This window comes from Lytechinus variegatus, chromosome 10 (assembly GCF_018143015.1).
Source record: "Lytechinus variegatus isolate NC3 chromosome 10, Lvar_3.0, whole genome shotgun sequence".
Taxonomy (NCBI): Eukaryota; Metazoa; Echinodermata; class Echinoidea; order Temnopleuroida; family Toxopneustidae; genus Lytechinus; species Lytechinus variegatus.
Genome location: NC_054749.1, coordinates 16,701,555 through 16,727,630, shown reverse-complemented (window position 1 = coordinate 16,727,630; position 26,076 = coordinate 16,701,555). Strand labels below are relative to the sequence as shown.

General features: G+C 36.1%; 1 protein-coding gene across 2 annotated transcripts in view; it reads right to left on the bottom strand.

The window, feature by feature from the left end:
- Positions 1 to 11,561: 11,561 nt before the first annotated feature.
- LOC121422415 (TATA element modulatory factor-like) overlaps positions 11,562 to 26,076 on the bottom strand; it is a 34,828-nt gene continuing 20,313 nt past the window's right edge. For both annotated transcript variants that reach the window (XM_041617447.1, XM_041617446.1), the window contains exons 9-17: positions 25,464 to 25,620; positions 23,904 to 24,051; positions 21,193 to 21,487; positions 20,337 to 20,499; positions 18,863 to 18,988; positions 17,932 to 18,072; positions 16,497 to 16,622; positions 14,850 to 14,960; positions 11,562 to 12,140 (exon numbers count right to left, since the gene is read on the bottom strand). In XM_041617447.1, coding sequence (XP_041473381.1) covers positions 12,111 to 12,140; positions 14,850 to 14,960; positions 16,497 to 16,622; positions 17,932 to 18,072; positions 18,863 to 18,988; positions 20,337 to 20,499; positions 21,193 to 21,487; positions 23,904 to 24,051; positions 25,464 to 25,620 — 1,297 coding nt within the window. In that variant the 3' untranslated portion in view covers positions 11,562 to 12,110. The remainder of the gene's footprint in view (positions 12,141 to 14,849; positions 14,961 to 16,496; positions 16,623 to 17,931; positions 18,073 to 18,862; positions 18,989 to 20,336; positions 20,500 to 21,192; positions 21,488 to 23,903; positions 24,052 to 25,463; positions 25,621 to 26,076) is intronic.

Sequence of the window (26,076 nt, the reverse complement as noted above, 5' to 3'; positions counted from 1 at the left end):
GAAATACAGGGCGTATCAATAACAAATTTACACTTTGAAAAAGTACTGGGAATTGAAAAATATATGTGGGTATTTTTTCACATCTATTTTTGGGTTTGGGTTTCATCTAACTAAATGAAAGTAAGAAAAAATGACAGAAGAGTGAGCACTGTCCATTTTTGTAAAGCTCGCAGGAACTGGTTTGCACAGAAATGCTCATTTTCTCTCTGTGAGAAGGAAAGAAAGGCGAAAACAAACTGACCGTGCGAAACATTTATCATACATTTAATTTGTATTTAGCAAATGATAATAAAAGGAATACATTTAATGCGAACCCAAGAATATATTTGAAAAACCGCAATTGGTTAGTCCATAATATTGAGGTAACGATGTAGGATGTTAATTGTCACTATTGTCTCTTAGGGAAGTTTGCACGGGGATTTCTTTTATGCAATATCGAAGACCTAACTAGTCTGAGTTGTTATATATAGTTTATAATCTGTTGGGGGAAATCTGCATTCTAATCATTGTTATATTTGTAAATGATCATTCACCCTAAGATATTGTTAACTGTCACCATTTGGGGCACCAAGTTGGGGCACTTATTTTTCATATCACTTTTTTCGGGGGTCATTATTTGTATTTTTTTTCAATGTATGGGAAAGTATATTTCATGATGTGATTTCTGTGCCTCTATAATTGAATGAAAAAAGAAAAAAAAACTGGATTGCGCGTGTAGAATGTACGCAGTGGGATTCGAACCCACAACACTTAAACGACACTTAAGGGCAATGAATTTGCTATACGAAGTATCCACACTGCATAGCCAGCCGATAGAGCGCAGCATATTGCTTATTCATAATGTCTGTCACATAATTGCACCATAGCGATCTAACAACTCACCATAATTTACCTCTATTTCCATGTACAAAAGGTAGCATGGCTGGTGTACTTACCATGGTTTATGGGGACAGTATAGCGTTGTCAGTTAAATATTGGAGGGGGCGGACTTGCCGTAAAAGGCAATATAATTCTAAATTGCTGCGAGCGTTTCGTAACCTTTTGACAATATCATTTTGAGCTATATTTCTACTTAATATTCAGAAAATTATATCATATTTTAGACCTTTTCCTTAACCCTCTTCTTTCCCTTTTCTCCTTTTTTTTCTTGGTCGAAACAATTTTGGGGTCCATGCAACCAAGACCCCCATCTGTATACTATTTGTAAAGGAATAGCTCGAACCCCCCCCCCTTATATTTTAGTTGTGAATGGATCACTAATAGTCATTAATACATATCAGGTCACTTCCTTGTTTAAAGACAAATTATCCACCCGCCCCCCCCCCCCCCCTACCCTTAAAAAAATCATTTATCGCGAAAAAGCTGGATCGCGCGTGTAGAAATAACGAGTGGGATCGAACCCACATCCGCTTAAGTGAGAGTTAAGTGCAATACCATTTTGCTATACGAAGTATCCACACTGCCTAGCCAGCCAACTCACTGGCGCAAATTCGGACTATATTAAACAAGAGTAAATATTGCAACACAGACTCTGACGTCATCACCATGCCACGCCACCCATATCTTGCTGTCGCCCTCTTTGTCATGTCTGTGAACACTGTTTAACTAACATTTTAAACGAGTGTTTAAATTATTGTTCAACAACCGTGCTTTTTTCATTGAGGATTGAGAATATATATATATATATAAACTTTGTTGTTTATCATTTTAAATACTATTAAAACAGCGTTTTACTGTGTATCATACGGGCGCAGATGATAAAAACAAAACACTATAAATAGTTCTTTGTGTCAATTTGCTTTTATTTTATATTTAAAAAAAATAAATGGATGGATAAATGGATTACAATCACAACTATTGAAAGCCAGCTACTCAGAAGATGCAAATGTTTGTTCATCTTTTCTTTTCTAGAAAAAAAAATCGTTGTATTGACAATGCTGTGCAAATTTCCGATAGGAATAAAATATGGCAATGAAGGATTTCCATATAGTTGAGGTTGATTAGATCAATCACAATTCTTTGAAAAAGGGACCCATAAATCCTTAAAATCTAATAAATCCTTAAAATGGAGGGGGTGGGGGCTCATGCTCATGTACCTTGCAATGTTGAGGGTATACATTAGGCACACGAACTATCGTTCCCCAGATGAATTTTCATATTTGTTTAATTCACATAATGAAAAAAAAAATGAAGAGAAAGAGAAAAGAATGAGTATCTAAATGAAAAGTTATGCTTGAAAACATATAGGCCTATCTATATAATTTAAAAAGAGATGTGCTTTCCTTTTTTGAATCGTCTAATTGTCCCTCCCCCCATCAAAATAAACCGCCGCATCCATATTAAAAACAAATACTGAATGAATATAATGCCCACAAATAATCTGAATGATAAGTGAGTAGATAAATCAGTGAATACATGTATATAAAAAATGATTTGAAAATGATAAAAAGCTGGATCGCGCGTGCGGAAAGGGACGTAGTGGGAATCGAACCCACAACTCTTATGCGACAGATAAGTGCAATAACCATTATGCGATACGAAGTATCCACACTGCCTAGCCAGCCGACAGCAGGTATGAAAATACGGATATAAAACTTTCATCCGGTGTCGACATAGATCTCGACTGTGACGTGGATGACGTCACTAGATATTCTTGTTAAAGAAGTTCAGATATTTGTTGAACTGGAAAAGCCATAGGGCCTACGTTAAAAAAAAATGTTTTAGTTTTCCTTGGATACGATGAATAACTGGACCTTCGGGGACTTCTTTTCCTCCTGGGAAAAAGAAATGAACACATCAAAATATATTTGTTAGAGGTTTTTTTTCATAATCTGATCGTTTTTTTTTATTTTCCAGTCTTTCTTTGCTAATCTAACAGTTTTATTCATACAAAAAATTGTGTTTATGTTGTAAGTCTTTGACTTTTTTAAAATGATCCCCCACATTTATGTTGTATCTTTTCACGTTTCTCAGAAGGCCGAAATAAACTTTTTTGTTCTAGATGTTTTTTTAAGGAATGTGGAAATGAAGGTACCATTCCCTTTGTCTTATATGCTCTCCAGCAGCCGCAGCCCCCCCCCCCCACTAATCGTGTTCAAAACCGTTTTGCGGCCCCTGGTTAATTTGGACATGCATACCACCAAATGGAGCTATAATTGGGGAAATTTAAAAAAAAAAATCAATTTTACAATATTGCTCCTTTTCTCAAGTATGAAAAAATTACACACATTTTACTCACTCCTCCTAAATGATAAGTAGTCTTGTTATTGAATAATGACTGTTTCACTATCTTATCTTTCTCGGGGTCCTCTCAACTAGACGAATGTTCATTTTCCTCGACTAATGTAAATTACTTAAACAAATAAAAGCAGGCAGTCAGATAGATCTGTGATTGCGACATATCCAAGATGGCGGAAACGAGATATAATATATTATTTACTTCGCCAGGCGGAGCGGGTCGCTAGCTTGGTGATGTGGTTACTTCGCTTCTAACTGTTCTGTCTGCTTGGGCTGTTAATGGATTATACCGTGGGGGTCGATCCCATGTAAGAGCCAATCGCGCTACCTAGTACCCATTTTTATTCTTTGAATGATCAATTTATTTTTGAAAAAAGAGAAAATGTTGTAAATTTTATACTAAAAGAAAGTGATAGAGATTGAATAACAAAAATAAGAAAACAAATCATGTTGGGCTATATACACCTCTCCCAGTGGCGTATCTAGGTTTTTCCACGGGGGGGGACTCGTCCGCCAAAAAAATTGACAAGCAAAGAAAAAAAGGGTCTTCAACCACAAATAAAGGATTTCGTACCAGAAAAAACAAAAAAAAAGGCCTTCAAGTTCAAAGGAGCGGGGGGGGGGCAGTTTCCCCCGTAGGTACACTAGTACCCCCCTCCCACAAAAAAATCTTAAATTTTAGTTTGAGATATTTAAGTTCCCTCTCTAGATTTGTCTCTATTTTCTCATTGATATGTATTTGTTTACCCCTTTTCATCAACCTCAAAACTCTAGCTTTGTTTTTTTTCTCCAACCAGTTAGAGATTGCCATTCTGCTTTTGTTGTAATGTGTGCCGTTACATTGTTCGGTATCCAAACCAGGGACGGAAATCTTTCCCAAAATGTAAGGGGGACAAGGGGCTGGAAAATTTGACAAGCAAAAAAAAAAGTTATCACCTCAAATATAAGGTCATATTTCGTCCAAAATACATGTTTTAGTTCGATTTTCAATGATGGATTTCTTTTCATCACAAAAGACCAAAAATAGTAGGGGGACATTTGAGATTGTGTCCCCCTACTATTTTGAGTAGGGGGACGCGTCCCCCCTGGGATTTCCGCCTATGATCCAAATTCCCTACCTTAAATTCATTTTTTTCTCTCTCAGACTCTCCTTTCACTGTCACCTTTATTCATTTTTATATCTTCCCCTCGCTCTCCCTCGCTTTATATTCCCCTCTCTGCACCTCTCTCTCTCTCTGGGCTCCGTCTTACAAGGAATTACGATTGATCCAATCAATCTCAACTGTATGGAAATCCATCCATGCCATAATTTTTCTACAAAAATTTTGCACAATCTTCGTAGTAAAAAAAAGAGAACCACACTGAATCTTCAAGAGAATGATAAATGTATGAATGTATACATCATATTGAGAAAATATCTTGAACAAATTTTCATTTTAGATGACGTTGCTGGCCATCCATAATGTGATTGATCAGATCAATCGCAACTCTTCGTAAGATGGGGCCCAGTTCTCTCTCTCTCTCTCTTTTCCACTATACCTCCTTCAATTTCTTGTTGTTACTCATTTCCCAAATTCCTCTCTCCCCTCCTCTAATCTTCTGTTGTGAGTTCTTGTCCTCTCTCTCATTATAGGTATTTTTTCTCCTTTTTCTTTGTTTCTTTTATTTTTTAAGGAATGAGTTGATTGAATCTGAACAAGTTTCATGATTCATGAAAAGAAATGAACTTTTTTTAACAATAGGAATGATGATAAAATCCTGGGAGCACTTCATGAATCAACATAAAGTAAAGTTTTCAGATTTGACAAATTACCAAACATGTTAATTAAAAGTTTCCCAGAAGTGGGCAAGTTCAGCAATTTCAAGAAAGGTGAATCTTATTCATGTTCATGAAATTACCCAAGATTATGTAGACTTTATATTCGATTTCTTACAATGAGAGATGTGTATTAAAACGAGTCACTTTTTTGTTACCTTTAGGGCATGAAATTACCCAAGATTATGTAGACTTTATATTCGATTTCTTACAATGAGAGATGTGTATTAAAACGAGTCACTTTTTTGTTACCTTTTAAAAACTACAAAGCAAAATGTTGTTCGAGGAAAGTGACTGAAGTTTCTTTTTAATTTATATTTCTGTTTTTGTTTATTGTTAATCATATTAGATAGAAGCCTAGCCTCTTATTAAAGGGTAGATAAGATTAATTTCTGGGGCCCATTTCATAAAGGACTTGCAACTGTTGTAACTTTGCCATTATGGCAACTACCATGGCAACAGGGCTCAGCAGCCAATCAGAATCAAGGTTGCCATGGAAGTTGCCATAATGGCAAAGTTACAATAGTTACAGGTCCTTTATTAAACGGGCCCCTGATTCTCCATTGAATAACATTGACAACTGACAAACAATTCATTAAAATACAAATAGTCATTTTCAATTACAGAAGAATTCATTTTACATCAAAAAATATTCTACAATATGATCTTATAATCACAATTCTTATGTCAATAAATTACTGAACTTTGATCTGAAACAAGTACATGTAGTATGAATGCAATTGGAAACCATGACATCAAACATTGTGGAATTTGTAATGTTCTCTTCATACACTTAAAGGACAAGTCCACCCCAACAAAAAGTTGATTTGAATAAAATGAGAAAAATCCAACAAGCATAACACTGAAAATTTCATCAAAATCGGTTGTAAAATTAGAAAGTTATGACATTTTAAAGTTTCGATAAATAAAAAAAAAATTATATGCACATCCTGGTCGGTATGCAAACGAGGAGACTGATGACGTCCTCCACTCACTATTTCTTTTGTATTACTCTTTTGAAACATTCTAATTTTCTCATTGTCACGTGAAACAACGATTAATTCCTTCCTGAACATATGGAATCAGCAATGTTTGATAATATATGGTTCAGTCAAGTTGGCCCTTCTTGTCAAAATTGTAAAAATATTAAATAATGTATAATTCAAACAAAACACAGAAATAGTGAGTGAGGGACATCGTCAACTGTCTTATTTTACATGTCACTGAGTTGTGTATTTAACTGTTTTGTGAAAAATAAGTGAAACTTTAAAATGTCCTAACTTTCTCATTTTACATCCGATTTTGATGAATTTTTCAGTGTTATGCTAGTTTTATTTTTCTCTATGTATTCAAAGCAACGTTTTCTGGGAGGACTAGACCTTTAAGGGGGAATGAAACCTTTGGAACAAGTAGGCTTGTGTCGAAACAGAAAAATCAAAGAATAAGTACAAAGAAAGTTTGAGAAAAATCAGACAAATAATGAGAAAGTTATGAGCATTTGAATATTGCAATCTCTAATGCTATGCAGATCCTCCCTTTGGCAACACGGCAAGGATGTGTGATGTCACACATGAACAACTTTCCCTTTGATGGACTATGAAATACCCTGAAAATGTGTCTTTTTGCTTTTTCGTATGGTGATACAAACTCTTTATCCATGATGTATTCTTTAAAAATCTGTATTACATACCCTCCTATAGAAAGAATACATGTTCTACTGATAGATGTAATAAAAGAGGCAATTTAAGTGAAATATATACTAAAGTAATGGGGAGAGTTGTTCAAGAGTGACATCACACATCTTTGTCGCATTGCCAATGTGAGGATCTCCATAGCATTAGTGATCGCAATATTCAAAAGCTCCTAACTTTCTCATTATTTGTCCGATTTTTCTCAAACTTTCGTTGATCTGTTTCTTTGATTTTTCTGTTTTCACACAAGCTATCTTGTTCCAATGGTTTCATTCTCCTTAAAGGGACATTTCATGAAACAAATAGAAAGTGAATTTTAGAGACTATTGTTACAAGCTACGGAAATCCCTGTTTCTGATTGGCTAAGCGCAAATTCGTTAGTGAAAATCACTGATCATTACTGCAACAAAACCCTTCCAAAATCTTGAAATTAAGTCATTCAAAAGGCAAATCACATTCAAAGTTCTAACATTGTATCTAATGACAGGTGGGGCTGAAATAATTAGTTTTTTTGATTACTTTAATCTGTAACTAGCTTGTGACTTTGATGACAAAATGGATACTTAAATTTCAGTATGATAATGGACAAAATAACAGACATGCAAATTTTCAAATAAATCAGCCGTACACCTAAACAAACCTTAGGCCTACATGAAATAATATCTACATCAAAGCACTGTGTCACTGAAATAACATAACAGAAAAAGACTACTACGTAAGACCTCATAAAAAGCGACGTTGCTTTGAATATTGCCAAATGATATCAAGGAAACGTAAGGCAAAGATACTATAAATTATATTTGATAGAAGACATGATAGCTCAGCAAGTAGAGCAGTGGTTTCGGAATCCGGGAACCCGGGTTCGATTCCCACCTGGTGTGCTAGTGTCCTTTAGTAAGGCATTATTACCAGGTCCCTCGGAGAGGACCTTAAGCTGCCGGTCCCCTGGTTGCTTGCTTACAAGCATTCATGCATTCTTAGCAATCAGATAAAAAAAAATGATCACTAAACTAAACAATGATATAAAGGAACATTAAAGTCTAATGAACATGTCATTAAATATGTTTTGCCGGGCTTAAATGTACTGGAAATCCCTTCATAGCTGGAGAACCAAGCCTGGATAAAGAAACGATGTCATAGGACTGAATTCCCACTCGAGTTTAACTTAAATTCTGGTCTAAATTTGTTGTTTAACTATGGATAGCCAATCGCAACACAAATCTGGATCAGTACAAGTTCAATAAATCAGCTCATTTGGCACTCGTATCATTCATACCTCACCCCCGTCTGGGAAAAATAACTAAAATGGGTGTCATCATCGTTAAAGCATTCAGGAAAGAGCACAGAAAACATAATATTATGACGTAAACAACATTGGCTGGACTGGCAATATATACAAATATTCCATCAGGGCTTCGCCCCTCTGGGAAAAAAATAGTAATTGCCAAACAAATTCCCACTATACTTTCTCAAAGCCTGACATATTTATATATTGTACTTTTCAGATAATATGAATTGAAATGAGTTCTTTACAAAAGAAAAGAGCTAAACGTGATGTCTTATCCAATTTACTTAATATTCAAAGTGGAAATACACATAAATAGTGTCACTGTAAGCTTTCCAATAGTTCACCTTCAAAGGATGGGATATTTTACACAAATCTGAAATAAATGTATAAGGGTATCCAATATTATCTATCTATACAGCACAATGGAAAATATAGCCTTTTTCAAAAATGAATAACGGACCGCTAATTTCACCAACTGGTGTTTAATGTTTGTAATTGGATATTCCAATACCCACAGGTGTAAATACACAGTGAATACACTTCATCTTATATGGTTTCTTTACATTCCTAAAATGCACCTCTTCAAAACTAAAAGCAAAAATGGTCATAAAAATGGTGATTAATATCAAAGGATCTGTCAGTCTTTCCATCATGCAAATCAGTGATCAAGCTCAGAGACAGGATACTGAACTCTTAATTCCATGCTACATGTACATCACCATTTGGCAAGCTATTATAATAAATTGCAAAGTCCTTCAGATAGGAGTACAAGCCACAGGCATGTAGGTTCTTACTCAATTGTATAAGTATGAAAGAAAATTACTTTTTCTTACAAGCAATAAAACATGTTCACCAGCCAGGAAGCAGGATTACAGTGAAATAAATCCAACAATGAAATGTGAAGGGAAAAAAAAGTCCTCTACAGTTTGTACTAACGTAATAATATAATATGAATCAGAAGTGCATGTTAAATCACTTCTCAAATTCATGGAATGAAAAGAGCATTTTGACAAATCTTTGACACTCTGTTTTCATAAATTTGCAAATTCCTTTTGCAAAAGAACATTATTTTACTTATTACAACCAAGTTCTATAAATGGAATAATATGGGCATTACAACAAAAATATAAGGCTGTATTGCCCCCCCCAAAATACAAATACATGTAAGGTGTGTTGCTGGCAATGCATTCATTACATTAAATAAAATAGAACAATCTAAATTCATTTAAAAAATCTAAATCAATTTTATGTTGCTGTTATAAGCAAATAAATAAACTGAACAGAAATCTCAGCATATTTTTCACTGATGCAAGGTGCTAATAATGCAGTGAGTGTGATGTGAAGGTAAACTTCTACAGACAAACTTTGTAGTGAACATAGCTGACACAATAATGTTCTATAAAATAAAATTGCCAATTTAAAGTACATTTAAAGATCACACAAGAGATAATCCTTCTTCATATCAAATTTTAGACAGAGATTTATCATGATATACATATATTTTATTTTTTATACAGAGTATACAAAAAAGCTTGAATAGTAATTATCATACAAAAATGGACAATAATTTGATATAAATACTACAATTAAAAGAAGTATATAACCCTTGTATCATAACATCTCTTGGTATGGAAGAAACTCATAATCAAGTCGTACAAAGTAAGAATTACGAAAATTCATGGGAAATAATACATGTTCATCACCAATACACACAGAATTTCATATTGCTAATAATTCACTGAACATCTTTGAACAGCATTGATCTAAAAATAATCGAAGTTCTGCAAATATATCTTTCTTTCTATTCATTTAGAATTCTGCTCAAATTGCACAAATTATCAGATATTCAACTATCAAGAAAATTTTCTGAAGCCATGCATCTTGTTTAATGATACTCAATTACTCAAAGCATTGTTTGATCATCTTATATTCCTCAAATTGGCAACACTAATATTTATTCTTATTGTTGAGAGGGGGGTTCTTATTTTTATTTGGCAACCAGTCAAATTTGACTATTTTAGTTGAACTTTTCTTCTGTACTTCAATGTATATCAGAAATAACACCAACAGATTGAAAAGAATTCTGTAGAAGTTGCCAATTTAAGGATTTTAGTGAATACGTTCCTTGAAGTAGGTTTGGGTACTGAGATAGATATACTGAGGTATTCAAAATGAGCGCAGTATACACACACTTTTTTTCTCTTTCTTTTATGGAGTGTCTTGTCTGATTCTTTAGGTCTGCATCAAGAGTTATTGGGCCCAGCCATCAATATGGTCGCTTTGTCCAGATGAATGTGTATAATGTGTCCTTCATGACATGTTGCAAGAAAATATATAAAATCAATCCACATATCAATCATAACTTGAGCAAACTGATTATTATTGCTTGATGCAAGCAGACCGGCAACCAAGTGCAAATTGGCAAATTACTGCCAGACATTGATTTTGAACCCAAACTTGACTTGCGATCAATTGCAGGTTTCTTGCAATGCCTCCATTAGTCTTGTGTTATATATACATTACCCCCGGGGGGGGGGCCACTTACATTGACGAGTGGATACCATGCGCGACCAAAAAAACACGTAAAAAGGATGTCCTTTTCACGATAGGGCACGTTACGTACGTAACGTGATAAGGGTGTCAAAAACACAAAAATAATGAAAAAAGGGTATCTATTTCGCTAGGAAAATTACGTGTTTAGGGTCGAATTTGCGGGGATGATAAAACAAAATTAAAATGTTTTATAAAGGATGTCCTTTTTGACCCAACACTACGTGTTTAGAGTCCTATTTGCGCGAGGTGTAGAAGGTGGGGTCGTACTAAACCAAATAAGGTAAAGCCGACAACCGAAGGACCCGTCACAATAAAACATTCCTGTACTTGTTTAGGGGTTCATTTCAGGGATTATTTGCCAAGAGTATCGTTTTGTTTCCAATACTTGTTAAGGGTAGGGTTTCACACGCCAATACTTGTTAAGGGGTGCATTTTCAGAATATGGAAATTACGTGTTTAGGGTGCTTTTCGAGACCCCATGGTCGCGCATGGTATCCACTCGTGAATGGAAGTGGCCCCCCCCCCCCCCCCCCCGGGACATTACCAAAGGATTCGATACTTTCTGACAGTAATGAATAGGAGAGGATACCGAAGCAGCACTTATTTATTTTCTTCAAAATATAGTCGAGATGTACATGTACACATTTTGAATTCAAACGATCAAAAAACATTCATCAAGCAATCTTGACTGGCACATCTTACATGTACTTGTAAGATGGCAGATAGTTGTATTATAATTTTTTTAATCCCAAAAAGGAGTAAGAAACCACTCTGGTAGATTATCTGATTAGTCTAAAAACAAATAATCTCATGATAATTTTGAACTTTGTTCAAGCCTGAATGAATGTGTTACCATCGTCATCCTCAACATCATCATCATCACCACCATCACCATCACCATCATCACCATCACCATCATCATCATCATCATCACCATCATCACCATCATCATCATCACCATCACCATCATCCTCAACATCATCATCCTCAACATCATCATCCTCATCATCATCATCATCATCATCATTCATCATCACAATAAACCATTGTCACTTCCCAATAAGAAGTTATTCATTCCAAAGATAACTGTTTTTATAAATCCTCCAATTACAAATTCAAATTCTTTAGTCTAATTTTCAAATTTCAAATAGGAAATGATGGTACATACCTCATATTGAAAATGACGACTAGGTTAAATGATTACGCAATCATGCTCAAAAAGTTATTAATTATATCACATATATCTAGTAAAAAAAATGAAGAGAGATGCCTAAAAACCATCATGCATTCCAAACATCACAGTGGGTTCAAGTTACGCAGCAGATCCAGAAATCATTCACAAAGACAGAAATTAAAGTCTTCTGATACAGAAAAGATAACTTCCAAAGAGCCTCCTATGAGTGGATGTCGTGAACAGGCTGTTAGATGTCAGCATGTAGTACACATGAAATCAAATTCCTCTTCACAAATAAAAAGCAGGATGGGTCTTGATACAACATCATATCAGAAACCAATGTCTTCCATATTACGTTGATCCTCGGATTAAATCCTCAATCTGGGGAAAGAAGAGAAACAAAAAGGCTATCAGGGCCCCGTCTTACATAGAGTTACGATTGATCCAATCAATCATAACTCTGGAAATCTATCAGTGTCACAATTTTTCTACAGGAAATTTGCACAATGTCTTTTGTAAACAAAGAGAAGCAAAGCAAGTTTTTAAGAAAACAATGAACGCATGAATATACATCATAGAAAATATTTTGAACATGCATAATAGATGTTGACGTTGCTGGCCGTCCATAGTTGTGATTGATAGGATCAATCGCAACTCTTTGTAAGATAGGGCCCAGATGTGTAAAATAATAATGGAATTGTCAACTTGTCAAAAGTCTGTGCTGCGTCTTGTAGCAGGAAACCCGCTACAGATAGAGGCAGTAAACAACTTTTCACCTAGCAGCTTTCCACATACCTCATTATTATGCCTACAAAATGAAAAGCTGTTTGCAAGATTCCTATGCAAAGGAATCCTACCCAAGCCTAAACATCCAAGCTTTAAACACACCCCTTCCGGGGCCCCCATCTTTCAATGAGTTACGATTGATCCAATCAATTGCAACTATGGACAGCCAGCAACATCAAAATCTATTATGCACGTTCAAAGTATTTTCTAGCGATGATGTATATTCATGCATTCATTGTTTTCTTGAAAATTTACTGTGTTTCTTTTTGCAAACAAAAGGACACTGTGCCAATTTTTGTTGAAAAAAATTATGACATTGATGGATTTCCATAGAGTTACGATTGATCAGATTAATCGTATCTCTTTGTAAGACAGGGCCCTGATCATTCATCACAGTGAAGGAGAGGTAAGGGGAATAGCGGCCTCTGATTATACCTTGGTCACATGTGCACTACGGCAGCCATATGGTGAGTCAAAAACAGCCGTTTTATTAAATTTACTTCAAACCACCTATATGTAGTTGGACAAAAAATGTTAAAACGGCTGTTTTCGACTCGCCGTGCGGCTGCCTTAGAGCAAATGTGTCTAAGGTATTATCGGGGCTTATTTAATAAGTCTTAAATACCCTTCTGGCAAAGGAGGGTTCCCCGCAAAAGCGAGGCTCCTGGCAAAAAGCTGGGAAAACATTGCTCTGTACCATGTCTCTGACTTTTGACAAGATGCCTAAAGTGGAGGCAGCTGCTCGCCTGTGACGTCACAAAATTGAAATTTTATACAATTCATAACTCTGTTATTCTTTGACAGACTTTCATCAAACCTTCATCAATATTTTTCTCTTTCTCTAAGTTGTCAGCAGCTTTTAATAAAAACATCTTTCCATCGGTGAATTTCCCCCTAAAATATTCACCCGGTATCGGTATACTGCCATACTGACCAATCACAGGCTTAGCACAACATCAAGATGCTGTTTATAGTAAACATAATATCCTACATAGATTAAATCTTGGATAGTGATGAGTTGTAACACCTTGTAACCGAATAACAATGGTGTTGGAACAAATTCCCCATGACGAAAATGATGGAATAGTGTACTATCCCATCATTGACGCCGTAGATCATGCAATCTCTCGGATGCACAGGAAAGCGAGGTGTCTCTACCAAGCAAATCCTGTGATCACTGACGACGAACACACTACTCAGGTTCTGCTGAGCCTGGTGGCTGAATGAAGAGTAGGTTAGACGGCCCACATTCTTCCATTGGGCTCTGCAAGCCGAGAGCATATAAACCCCTCAAAAAAAGTTCTGCAACTCAAGTTTGAGTGCTAATAAATTTCTTAGTATGCCATCATCATATGTAAAAGTGGTATCATTGGAAAGTATGATTATTCCTCTTTACGATCATGTGTCATTTGTAATGCTAGTGTTATCATGAAATACACAGACATGATAAATATGCAGCAATGTAAAAAATGAAATGTTGCAAAATTTGTTGCCATACACGTTTGAGTTCTGCAACTCAAACTGACGTTTGAGTTCTGCAACTCAAACTGCAAGTTTGAGTGCTAATAAATTTCTTAATGTGCCATCATCATGTGTAAAAGTGATATCTTTAGAAAGCATGATTATTCTTCTTTACAATCATGTGTCATTTGTAATGCTAGTGTTATCATGAAATACACAGACATGATAATACGCAGCAATGTTAGAAATGAAATGTTGCAAAATGCGTCGTTTCCAATAGCGAATTTCCAATTGTTTCAAGGATGGACCGAGTGCATTCACTGTCACCTGCATGGTGGAAATTCTATAGAAATGGAGACTCTTGTTAGAAATCAAAGCATTTTGCAATATTTCACTTCTGACTTTTCTCAATGTTCGGGATGATTGCATATTCCATGATTACATAATCACAGCAAATGGCATGCAATTGTAAAGAGGAATAATTCAGCTTTCCAATGATACCAGTTTCATCTTTTATACTTCATTAACCAAAAAGATATCATCCCCAAAAACTGAGTTGCAAAACTTTTCTTGAGGTGTTTATTTTGGTTCAGATTGGGGATGAATCACCGAGGACTAGATTATAAAAGCTCATCCATCGTTCTAACTTATTAAAATAAGGATATAACACAACCATACTAGGTGTTACTTTCAAAGGTGTAGGGGAATTATTCATCCTTGGTTGGACTGGCAATATTACTATTTATCGGCCCTCAGTAAAAGTAGCAATTGCCAGTCCAATGTTGGACGAATAATTCCCGCTATACTTCCTCAAAGCCTTGTATATTTGTATATTATATCTACCTGTTGTCTGTACATCTCTTTGACATCTTGTAGATCTAGTTTGAGTTCTTGTACCTCCTCAGCCTTTTCACCATACATCTGAAGCACTGCATTGTAACGATGTTGGAGGTCCTAAATATTAAATACAAGATACATGTATAGTTGAATAGAGATGATGTACCAGCATTTTCCAAGTCAAAGACTCGGATGTTTTCATACAAAGTGAATTATAATCAATTGTCACTTGGTGCAATTACATGTGAATTCAGGGCATATGTATTTGGGGGTCAGCTACATACGCTTTTTTCATGAAGTCCTTATTATTGTTGCAACTTTAGCAACAAGATAATTTTGCAAAGGATAACAATATCTGAAGAATGAATTATGAGAATATTTTGCAGTTTGGATGGAATCCTTTTTTTTATTTTATCATGTAATACTTTTACCGTAAGTAACGGTGTATTAACCGCACCTTTTTCTCGGCGGGGTAGAAGCAAAAGTCGGGGGTGCGGTTTATACACGGTGACGGGTCTGAGCCAGCCCGCCGTAACCCCTCCCGTACATGTACGATGTCTGCCAGTTCACAACACATCGAGTGGCCGGGCGTAGCCGCCCAGGCAATGTCGTTTAGAGGGGTATGAGCCACGGGTAATGGGAAGCGATTATTGCAATATTAATTAAATGTTGTCCATAACAAACGCACCCACCTTCATGACACTAATTTTGACTTTATTCTCGATTCAAAGTAGTGAAGTTCCCTGGCTAATTTAAAAGAGACGCCAAGCGTACTCGGTAATATTTTGTCACCGCTGATGAGCGAGAGTTGAGTGAGCTTAGAGATTGCGTTGTAATGTGGTTATAGTGCGACTTAAGCTGGCGCTATTCAAAGTCCCGTTTCGCGCCAGCTTGTTTTTTTCCTTCCTGTTTGCTTTTCATAAGATACCATGTAAACCACGCACGAGAGAGACGGCACGAAGCCGTAAAAAACAACTGGAAAAAATGCCAATTTCTTTGTTTCTTGAACCTTCCTATAATCCCGTATCCAAAATTCATGCTAAGACATCAAATTTCTGAAAGTGATTGTGAGATTGTGATGCAAGAAATGTGAATGTTTCTTCCTCCTACGCTGGGAAAGACACGGATCACAATTTGATAAGATGTACTGGCATGACTTGTATAGCTCTATGCTTGTACTGTATCGTAGTTTGCAATGTAATGGCAGTGCTAGTGCTGTGTGTGTACACTGTGACTGTGAGGTGAGCGAGTGTGTAAATTGCCAATATTGTCGGGACCGTTCTTTCTTTCTAACATTTGTAGATGAATTGATCAAGAACAGCATATTTCTGCATACCGGTAATCTCTTTGGATACTTTGAAATCTTAAAAACTTAGATTTTGTTTCTTCGACCTCAAATATGCATGTAAATGTGAGATTTTTTTTTTTTTTTGTAGTCCAAAGTTGGGGGTGCGGTTAATACACGGGTGCGGTTAATACACCGTTACGGTATTTGTTTTGGTTAATTTTTTTGGTGCCAAAACAGGAAAAACAATGAAGCATTATAATGACATGCATCCTTGTATTATACATATAGATGAGACAGACTATTATTTTTTTCTTCTTCTTTGATACACGTACATGTATTATATTTCCAAGAAGACTACTACATACCTTTAGCTGTATTCTTAGTTCAGGTACATAACTGACTTCTTCTTCAAGTCTGTCCGTTTGATTAGTCAGCTTTACGATCTCTTCAGCCATCGATGATCTTGTTCTTTCCAGTTGAAAGATTTCCGACTGAGATAAAGAGATGAAATACTTTACTTAATAAAGCAGCAACACCTTTGACTTATACCAATACACACATGTTTTTTTATTTCAATAAATATTACATGACACCTAGATAGATCCTTGCCAATCGATTGGTTGATATTGATCACTCAGCAAATTTTACAGTGAGGTCTTCATACGTGCAAGTTTGGTTTCATCCATAGTGTAATTTTGGATCCATACGATTATGTCCATCGCACGCGCACAAATACCACCAGCACTACACGTAAATGCAATTCTGTTTGCAGCTTGAATTACGGAGTATGTATGTGATATCATAATAAACAGACCGCACTCGCTCAGCTTGCACTGCATGAACTTTTGCATCCAATGTAAAATGACAAGGATCTCTATTAAGGTGTCATATAACACAAATAATAAATGTTTGCTTAATTTGTGCAATGGACAGAATATTTCATCGGGTAAAAGATGAAATATCCATTCAATGAGGCGAAGATCATCATCCTTCACCTCATGAAATATTGCACTCATAAACATTCATTATTTGTTAAATAGCAGTCTACATGTCAGATAATTCATTCAAGCCTAAGTAATCAGTTGGCCTCTGTCTATTCTCTGAATTATTTGATAATAATCCTGGGACCAGTCCAAAATCAAATATATGATAGTGAATACACCAATCTTATACAGTACATGTATGAGGGGAATTCTAATTCCTACTTTAACAAGATTATGGTATCCTTGAAAATAAACATTTATGGGGCATTGCAAGAATTTGTAATCAATTTCAAGTAACGTTCGGGATCCAAAATCAATCACAAGTCTTACAATAAATTGCAAGTTTACACTTGATTGCTAGTCTACTTTTTGGAACATGAATATGAAGTTCATATTGATTTCTATTGCTAAAATTGATCAATCGATTTTGTTTGGTAACAGAAACTTGCAGCTAATTTCAAATATTTTCTTGCAACACCCTATAAGATTTTTATTCATAGGCAACATCATGGCATCAGCATCTGTATGGCTTTTATATATGTTTGTTTGTTGGAGAATAGCTTGAGTCTCTCTTATTGTAGACTATTTTGATAGAATACCTGACTATTCCTTTAAAATATTATATATATATATATATATATATATATTTTAAATTTCATCTTTTGTTTGGGAGAGGTCTATACAGAACTAAGTAACTTTTGAAGTGTAAGATATATATCTGGCATATATCAAATACGTTTTATTCTGATAGCTTTGAATAAATGTCTTAAGAAATACAGCTAAGATGCCTACGTAAATGTCTATATGTGGGACAAACCTGTAGTTGTGATATTTCCCCTTCCCTCTGTTTCAGCTGCGATTGTAGACTTTCAATAATAGATGTAGCTGACCCAGACACAACACTATCATACACCGAGCCAGTCATACTCATGGACATCGTCCTCTCCAATATTTCATTCTATATGTAACATAAATAAAAACATATTTTATGGTATCAGATGATAAACATGCAATATTCATTTATTAATGTAAGCATCTTTAGTGGATAATGCATATGGACTAGAAAAAGAGACCCAAAGTACTCCTCTTTGTTTTTGTGAAATTTTCTACTTAAAAGAGTACAGGGCAAAAAAAGAAGAAAAAAATGAAAATATGAGATATGGTTTCTACTAGGAAAAACTCCTACAGTCCTGCTAAACTACATGTATTTTGGATAATTTTTTTTGTCACAAAAACAAGAGTGTTGCTTGGGCAAGCACATAATACGCCTGCCTGTAACGCCGAAAATTTAATTTTTGGTCAAGCAAGAAAAGTGGAAGGTGGCTACTTGACCTTATGATCTCCAAATCAATAAGCTTCCTGGGAGCCATGCTAGTATCATACACACCAAATCATATGAGCCTAGGTTGAATTAAACTGAACTTAACACGTTTACAAAGGAAAAGTTACAGACGGATGGACGGAAGGACACCAAGCGGGATACCATAATAGGACAGGCATATAAAAAGGACGGGGTACTTCTAGTTGCACAGTAGACCCTGCCTAAATCAACTTTTCATAAGACGAATAATCGCTTACGGTATGTCAAGGCATTTTTTCAGGCCAGAAAAGGCAAAAGTATATTATTTACATGTACGTCGATAGTAGATAAAATGGGTGAAGAGAAATCCACAAGTTGCCACCAATCAACGGCCATGATTGTATCTATGCATTGAAAGTTCAACAGACCATTCTCAAAATGAACTAACCTGTGAGGGTGTCCTTGATATATTCGTGATGAAGGACGGTCTGAAATCAGAATGGACGGGGGTGCTGGCTCTTGAACTGGGACTGGGTGAACCTGAGTTCTCTTCAGACTGTTGTAGCCGTCTCTCCTGTAATATAGGACAGGAACATTGAAATTGAGGGATCTACATGTATATATATAAAGATATCGTAATATACCAATAATGCACATTTATGAGTGTGTTGTGGCGATGCAGTGCATTCAAGGGTATTTGCAATATGCAAAGCAGCAAGCGAAAGCATGAGGTGCTTGAGCTGAGTGCTTTTTGCATGTTTTTGCGAATACCCAAGATGCCTGCATCGTCTGAACATCACAAATTTAAAAATGTGCATTATTTGTTTTATAAAATGGGCCGACAGTACGCATTTTTTATAAACAATCATATATGCAATCATAAACAATGTGATAAACCATTTGAACCACTAATCCTCTAGTTTGAGGTTTGATACAACATCCTTAAGCTTTTTTTTAAAAAGATTGAGAGTTCATAAGGCTATTCAGAAGTTAAACGGAATGCGGAACTGCTGGCCCCTTTTTATGCTACATGAGATTCCCCATATTTTACCTGGTGGATGTTTTCATAAACCTATTTGTAAGTTACAAGCACCTATACGAATGACAGGTGATCTTATCTTCGAAGCTACATCGACGTCAATGAAAATTTGGTGCACATATTGGATCACCAGTCATTTGAAAAGTTGCTCGTAATTTACGAACAGCATTATGAAACACCAACAGTTCTAACAGGAATTTGTTTGCTGTAATCACAGAAATAACAAAAAATTGACTAAATTCTGATGAAAATCACATCCAATACACACAGAATTGCATGTATACTAGGGTTGGCCTAACCTTGTAGACTGTTTTCACTTATATCATCAATATAACTTGTAAGGGCACTTCAATTCTATGCAGTGGCCCATTAATTCGTTTTGAGTGTATCTCACATCTAGACTATCCCTTTAATTAAGAAATGCAAGAGATAATAATAATTTGCTTTTATGTAGCGCATAATACATCAGAATGACATCTCTATAGGTGCTTTAGAGATTGCCCAGGTAATTGCTTTCTGGTATGCCCACACACACAAAATGCAGGAACTTTCTTTACTCCCAGGGAGCATTCCAACGAGAGTTTTCAAACTAAATTGCTAGACATACTACCTAAGAGACATACTGGGGGTGTTTCACGAAACTTGTCAGTGCTGACTAAATTGTCAGTGCGGACAATTTCAGTGAAAACCTTGGTTTTGACTGGCAAATGTGCAAAAGTCTCTGACTGTTACCATAGTAACTGTCGGAGCTGACAACTTTCTTGAAACACACTCCTGGTGTCGGGATGACAACGGTCACAGATACAAAGTGCATTCACCATTTGTTTCTGGGACCTAAGGAACTGCCGTTAGTGTCAACGGATGAAATGCTGGAGTATCCTACCTTTTCCTCAAGCGCCTCCTGGGCTAGACTAAGTTTCTTCCTCTCCGTCTCCACCTTGATGTGTTCTAGCTGGAGCTGTTTCTCCAGGTTGGATTTCTCCTGCTGAGCCTCCTCCAAGGATCTCAGGTAGTTCTGCAGCTGGTTCTCCATGTGACTAAAGTCCCTGAAAGATCGCAAGAATATGAGTAAAGTCATCACAAGGGCTTGCTAAACTAGTGAAATAGGTGTAGGACATCCTTTACTTAGGATGCAACGACTAAAATTTGACTTTTTGTTTGAACTTCCAAACTCTTACCATTACTCTTCCATTCTCAAGGGAAAATGCCTTGATAGTACTACATCTGAATGACCAGAAGACATTCCTACTTTGCATCAATTAATTTCAGCTACTTATAAATATTCTGAAATTTGTTAGAGTGTGTAGTTTGTAGTCATGGAAAATGTGTTTACTTTTATTTTCCTCTTCTTTTTTACTTCAATATCATACAAAAACCTAAGGGAGAGGCAACAACCCAAACCTACATTCTAGTGCCCTTGTATGACATAATTACATCCATTCTGTGAAGAGGCATTGTGGTGTTAAAAGGGTACCCAGTATGATGTGAAGGCCTATGTAGTATGCCTAGCAATTGAGCCTTGGAAGTCTTGTTGGAATACTCCCCAGGGAGTGGAGTAAATACACACATTGTGTGCAGGCATGTCAGGATCCAATGAACGGGGTAATAATTGCAAAGTAAAGCACTTTTAAACAAAGCGCTAAATAAATGTAAATGTTATTATCATTCTCCTTTTTTTATAGATACAAAAAATACATAAATCACCCTTCTCTTGATTATATGAACCCAATGCTACTTACCTTGTTTTGCTTTCTTCCAGACTCTCCACCCTAGCTTTCTCCATCTCTAGCAGTGCAGTCAACCTAGACTTCTCCTGTCTTAGCATGGCTAACTGTGACTCTAGAGCAGCCACCTTAGAGCTGGCTTCCAGTGCCGCCTCCTGAGCGCCTCGCTCCTTCTCAGCCGACACGGCTAGCTGCGTCTGCGCCTCGCTGAGGCGTTCTGTCAAACTCCTTTCAACCTGTTCCCATGACGACGACTGTGCGTTGAAGGTGGCCTGTAGATTCTCAATCTGCCTGAGCAACGGTCTTGTAGCTGCAGAAATACACAACAAAGAATGCAATTTGACTCTTCAATGATTTTTTTTTTAATAACAGTCAATCTTCACATATCAACAACAGATATGTTGGAAATAAAATATTTTTAATTATTATTTTCCGAGTCTGACACAGTGAAAGGCAGGAATATTCCACAGGGATTGAAGAATGTGCATAGATTATTATGAAGTAAGACTTTAAAGTAAATCCAATGACCGGGGTAATGATCTTCCGTAAGCTCTTAACCCATTGCTTACGGGAACCAGGTGGCCCCTGTGTTAAACATATGGGATTCAAAGAATCTCGGAGGCAACAGGTTAATTGTATTCCATGCTTTACGCACCTCATAATAATAATAAATATGCCCATTTATATAACGCAGTTACTATTCGCATATTCTCAACTGCGCTTTGATACTTGGTATCATATTATTACTCCAGCTGTAGCTAAGCCACCATATTAATAGGCGCTAAAGCGTTCAAGGAATAAATCCTACCTTATGTATGTAATGGAGCATTACTATTTTTAATTCAAATCCAATTTTGTTTGTGATATTTATCATTTATAAGTCTTCCAAATGTTGTTTGTAAATGGATATTCATTGTTGTTAGGATCCCTTAGAAGCAGATTTCAGCTGAAATGGAAGTTCCGCCCATGAGTGGAAGTAAATAAAATAATTAAATGAAATATAATAAATCATCAATGTTTTCTTCATACATGTACAATTAGCTTTAATGTGAAAAACTCTGTATGTTATGAATGGCTGATTACAAAGTGGACCTTTGCTACATGTATTATATTCAGAATTAAACTTAAAAAAAATTATGTGAATAATACATGTACCTTCATTAAATAGTCTACTTTTTGTAAAACTGGGTGTAAGTTTGAAAACAAGAATGAACTTTAATTTCAAAAGCAAAACTCACAATCAGTGCCCAAGACTTTTCTAAAGAGCACTCTTGTATTCCAGAAGGATTATAAAAACAACTCATTTACATGAGCGACTATCTTGAAAGGATGTTCCATCACTGAATTATTCTTCAACTGACTCTCAGTAACACCTTGTTTGCTTTTGTTCTTTCAGTGATAAGGGCGGGCTACTTTCAAGTTTACCCAAGTTTACCAGTGCTTCAAGCACACAATAATAGGGATTTACAGTTGCTAATCCAGCCTTTGTACTTGTGTATACAGGATTTAGCGTAGTTTTCTCCATGACCCTTTAAAGTTGCCGAATCTTTCTTTTTCAAAGGGCAACGCCAGAACAGCATGATCATTTTCCTCTCAGTTGTGCTTTATCATTCAAATTCTCTTTCATGTGGGCACTCATCAATTGTAATAAGAAAGACATCAAATAATTTTTTCCAATAGTTTTGTAGGTATTGCACTCTCAAGCATTTTCATCTTCTTTTGTAGTGTACTGTCATATAAGGTAAGATAAGTACTTTTTCTAAGATGTACTATTAAATAGTTTTTTAGGTATTGTCTTTTCAAGTATTTTCTTTGTCTTTTGTAGTGTACTGCCATTTACTTGTCAAGGTAAGATGGAATTTTGCTAAGAGAGAAATGGCTTTATTTTTTAGTAAAAAATCTTGCATACATATCGCATCTATCATTTTCAATGTATTTCAATTGATTTTCTGTTGGTATCATCAATCACTTCGTCCCATTGTGTTCCATTCAACTCAGGTTGGATAAGCCATGCCAGAAAATCATATTTTTCTTGTAAGACAAACAATAATAATAAAAATAAATAATAACATCGAAAAATTCCACTCAGTACACACACAACCAATAAATTTATCTTCATCTTGAAGTAGCACTTTGCATTGAATGATGAACAAGAGTCAATGAACAGGGAGGAATAAATAAGCCAAGGCTAAGAGTGATTAGCCCCTGGCACTCATATAATAGCTACTTCAAATAATAAACAAAGACCCTACTTCAAATAGTGTTTCTGCCTATGTGTCACAGTGCATTCAAATATCGGGACATAAATGGGTGGCCTCCAGGGCAGCCCTTGCGAAAAAACATGAATCACAGAGGTGATTATTTTAAAATATTACCAAAATATGAGAATTCCATTACAGTTATGATCTGGCAAACACATGAATGTACTTGAGAATTATATAAATATTTTGGTTTACGTAAAGTCTCATTGCCTTAGGGTCAGCAATTTATAGCCGCCCCCCCAATTTTTTTTTTTGACTTTTCAGCTGATCCTCATTCATGAATTAATTCATTGACTACATCCATATCGTATGTTTGATGTAAACATATTTAATTGTTTATTACTGTACCTGAACGAAATTAATTTCAATTGAATTGATGTGAAATGAATAGGTTTTAACTACATGCAGCCAACAATCCATCTAATTATTAAATTGGCAATAACCATTTGCAAATTGGTAACTGACCTGCAGTGACACTTTGGCTAAGCTCCTGGTTGCGTGCCTCAGCTTCCTGTAACCTCTGTTGAAGGTCAGAGATCTCTTGCCTGAAGGCGTCTTCCTTGCGAGCATTCTGCTGATCAGCACGGTTCAGGCTCAGTTGAAGATCATTCACCTAGAGAGAGAGAGATTCAGATTATCCCATAATGTAATTCGGACCGACAATGACCTATTTCACATAAATACACACATTCTTAAAATTGTGCTTCTTAATCTCATAAAAAAATGGTGAACATACGAAGAGGACTTAAAAATGTTGCTTTTAAATTTTCCTTCTAAAAATGACATTCATAAGCAATAGTTATCCATTCAACATTATCTCTGCATTTTGGCCCCTAAACAAGTTGTCACCAGAGTATAACCCCGGGGAAAAAGCTAACGTTTGACCCTACGATTGACCATTGATCAATCTTTCAAAGCTACCCCTTTTTTAGAAATCCGGTGTTTATTATACCCTTAACGAGTGCATGCGCGACCCGCGGCAAAAACTGAAAATACACCCCTTTAAATGCATTTTTTGGGGTCACGCATGTGTACAGCAATATATTGGGGGTTTTGCATGGATTCACAATACCAATAAATCATACAACTGAATGTATCCAGCAATAAGGGGTCAGTCTATTCCAACTGCACAGCCAACAGCATATATGATACCAAATATATCTGCAGTAATTGAATTGAATTGGATATAAAGGAAACTTGTACCACACCGGGTTTACAAATGACAATGCATACATGTATGCACTGACAGATCGACATAAAATTGCAATACCAGTAGATCTTTGTGCCATATACTTGCCGTCATAAGAGATTAAACATACACACAATCTCCACTCCCCAGGGAGTGATCCATCTTTGAAGAGTTGAGTACGGATGATATAAAAACCAAACTTTTATGTAGTAGGAGTCCTTCATTATGTCTCTTCCCCTTTAGGCGAGATGAGTGCATACCTAATGTCCACTCCCTGGGGAGTAATTTATCGATGAGGAGTCAATTCATTCCAATATTATAACAAATCAATCTGTAGTAGGAGTTGTCTCTAGCTTAGATCAAGTGTACAAGCACTCTCCACTCCCAGAGGAGTATTCTATTGGTGATGAGTCAAGTCCCCACTCACTGGTGAGAATACCATCAGTGATATTAAACCAAACTTACCAGGGTCCTTAATGCAGTCTCCTCGCCTCTCACTGAGTTTGACAGTATACCTAACCTCCACTCCCTGGGGAGTGATCAATTGAGTCAAGTCACTCCAATATTAATAAAACAAATCTTACCTGTAGAAGGAGTCCTTTTTGCTGTCTCAACTCAAGCTGAGATTGAGTATTTTTATCAATCTCCACTCCCTGGGGAGTGATCCATCTTTGAGGAGTCAAGTCAATCCAATATCAAATCAAACTTATCTGTACAAAAGAGTCTGTCATGTTGCTTTATTTTTAGCTGAGATTGAGTGAATTCACAATCTCCACTCCCTGGGGAGTGCTCCAGCTTTGAGGAGTCAAGTCACTCAAATATCAAACCAAAATTACCTGTAGTAGGAGTCCTTCATGCTGTCTCCTGGCCTCTAGCTGAGATCGATCTAAAGCTAGCTTCAGCTCCTCCTTGGCATTCATCTCAACACTGAGGGCGGTCTCCTGTACCTTGCTTTCCTTGGCCGCGATGCTTCGATGGAGCTCAGCAATTTCCCTGTTGTACATAAAAATGGAAGATATATTGTAATTGCAAGCAACTCATAATGATACTTGAATATCATTCTCTCTTGTATTTTCCATATTTCTTTCTTTTTAAAGCCTGTGTATAGCTTTGGTAAAGGGTCAATAATGTGATTGATAATCGAATATCATCTAATATGACAGTCTTACTGAAGCATAGAGACCGTTAGATATTTTTCCAACTGCACTTCTCTGAGAAAATTTCAAATATTCAAATCTTGGATATATAGCGCCCTCTCTCGGCGATGCTTGTTTTAAATTTTTAAAATGGGCATTCAAGCACTTATCTTGTAAATTTAGTGATTAGATATCCAAAAGTTACAGACAAAGAACATATCTTGAAAGTTTCAGCCCATTCCATGATTTGGAATAGGATTTAATTGAAAGACAAAAACACACAGATATTTTAATTTGTTCGGGTGACCCGATC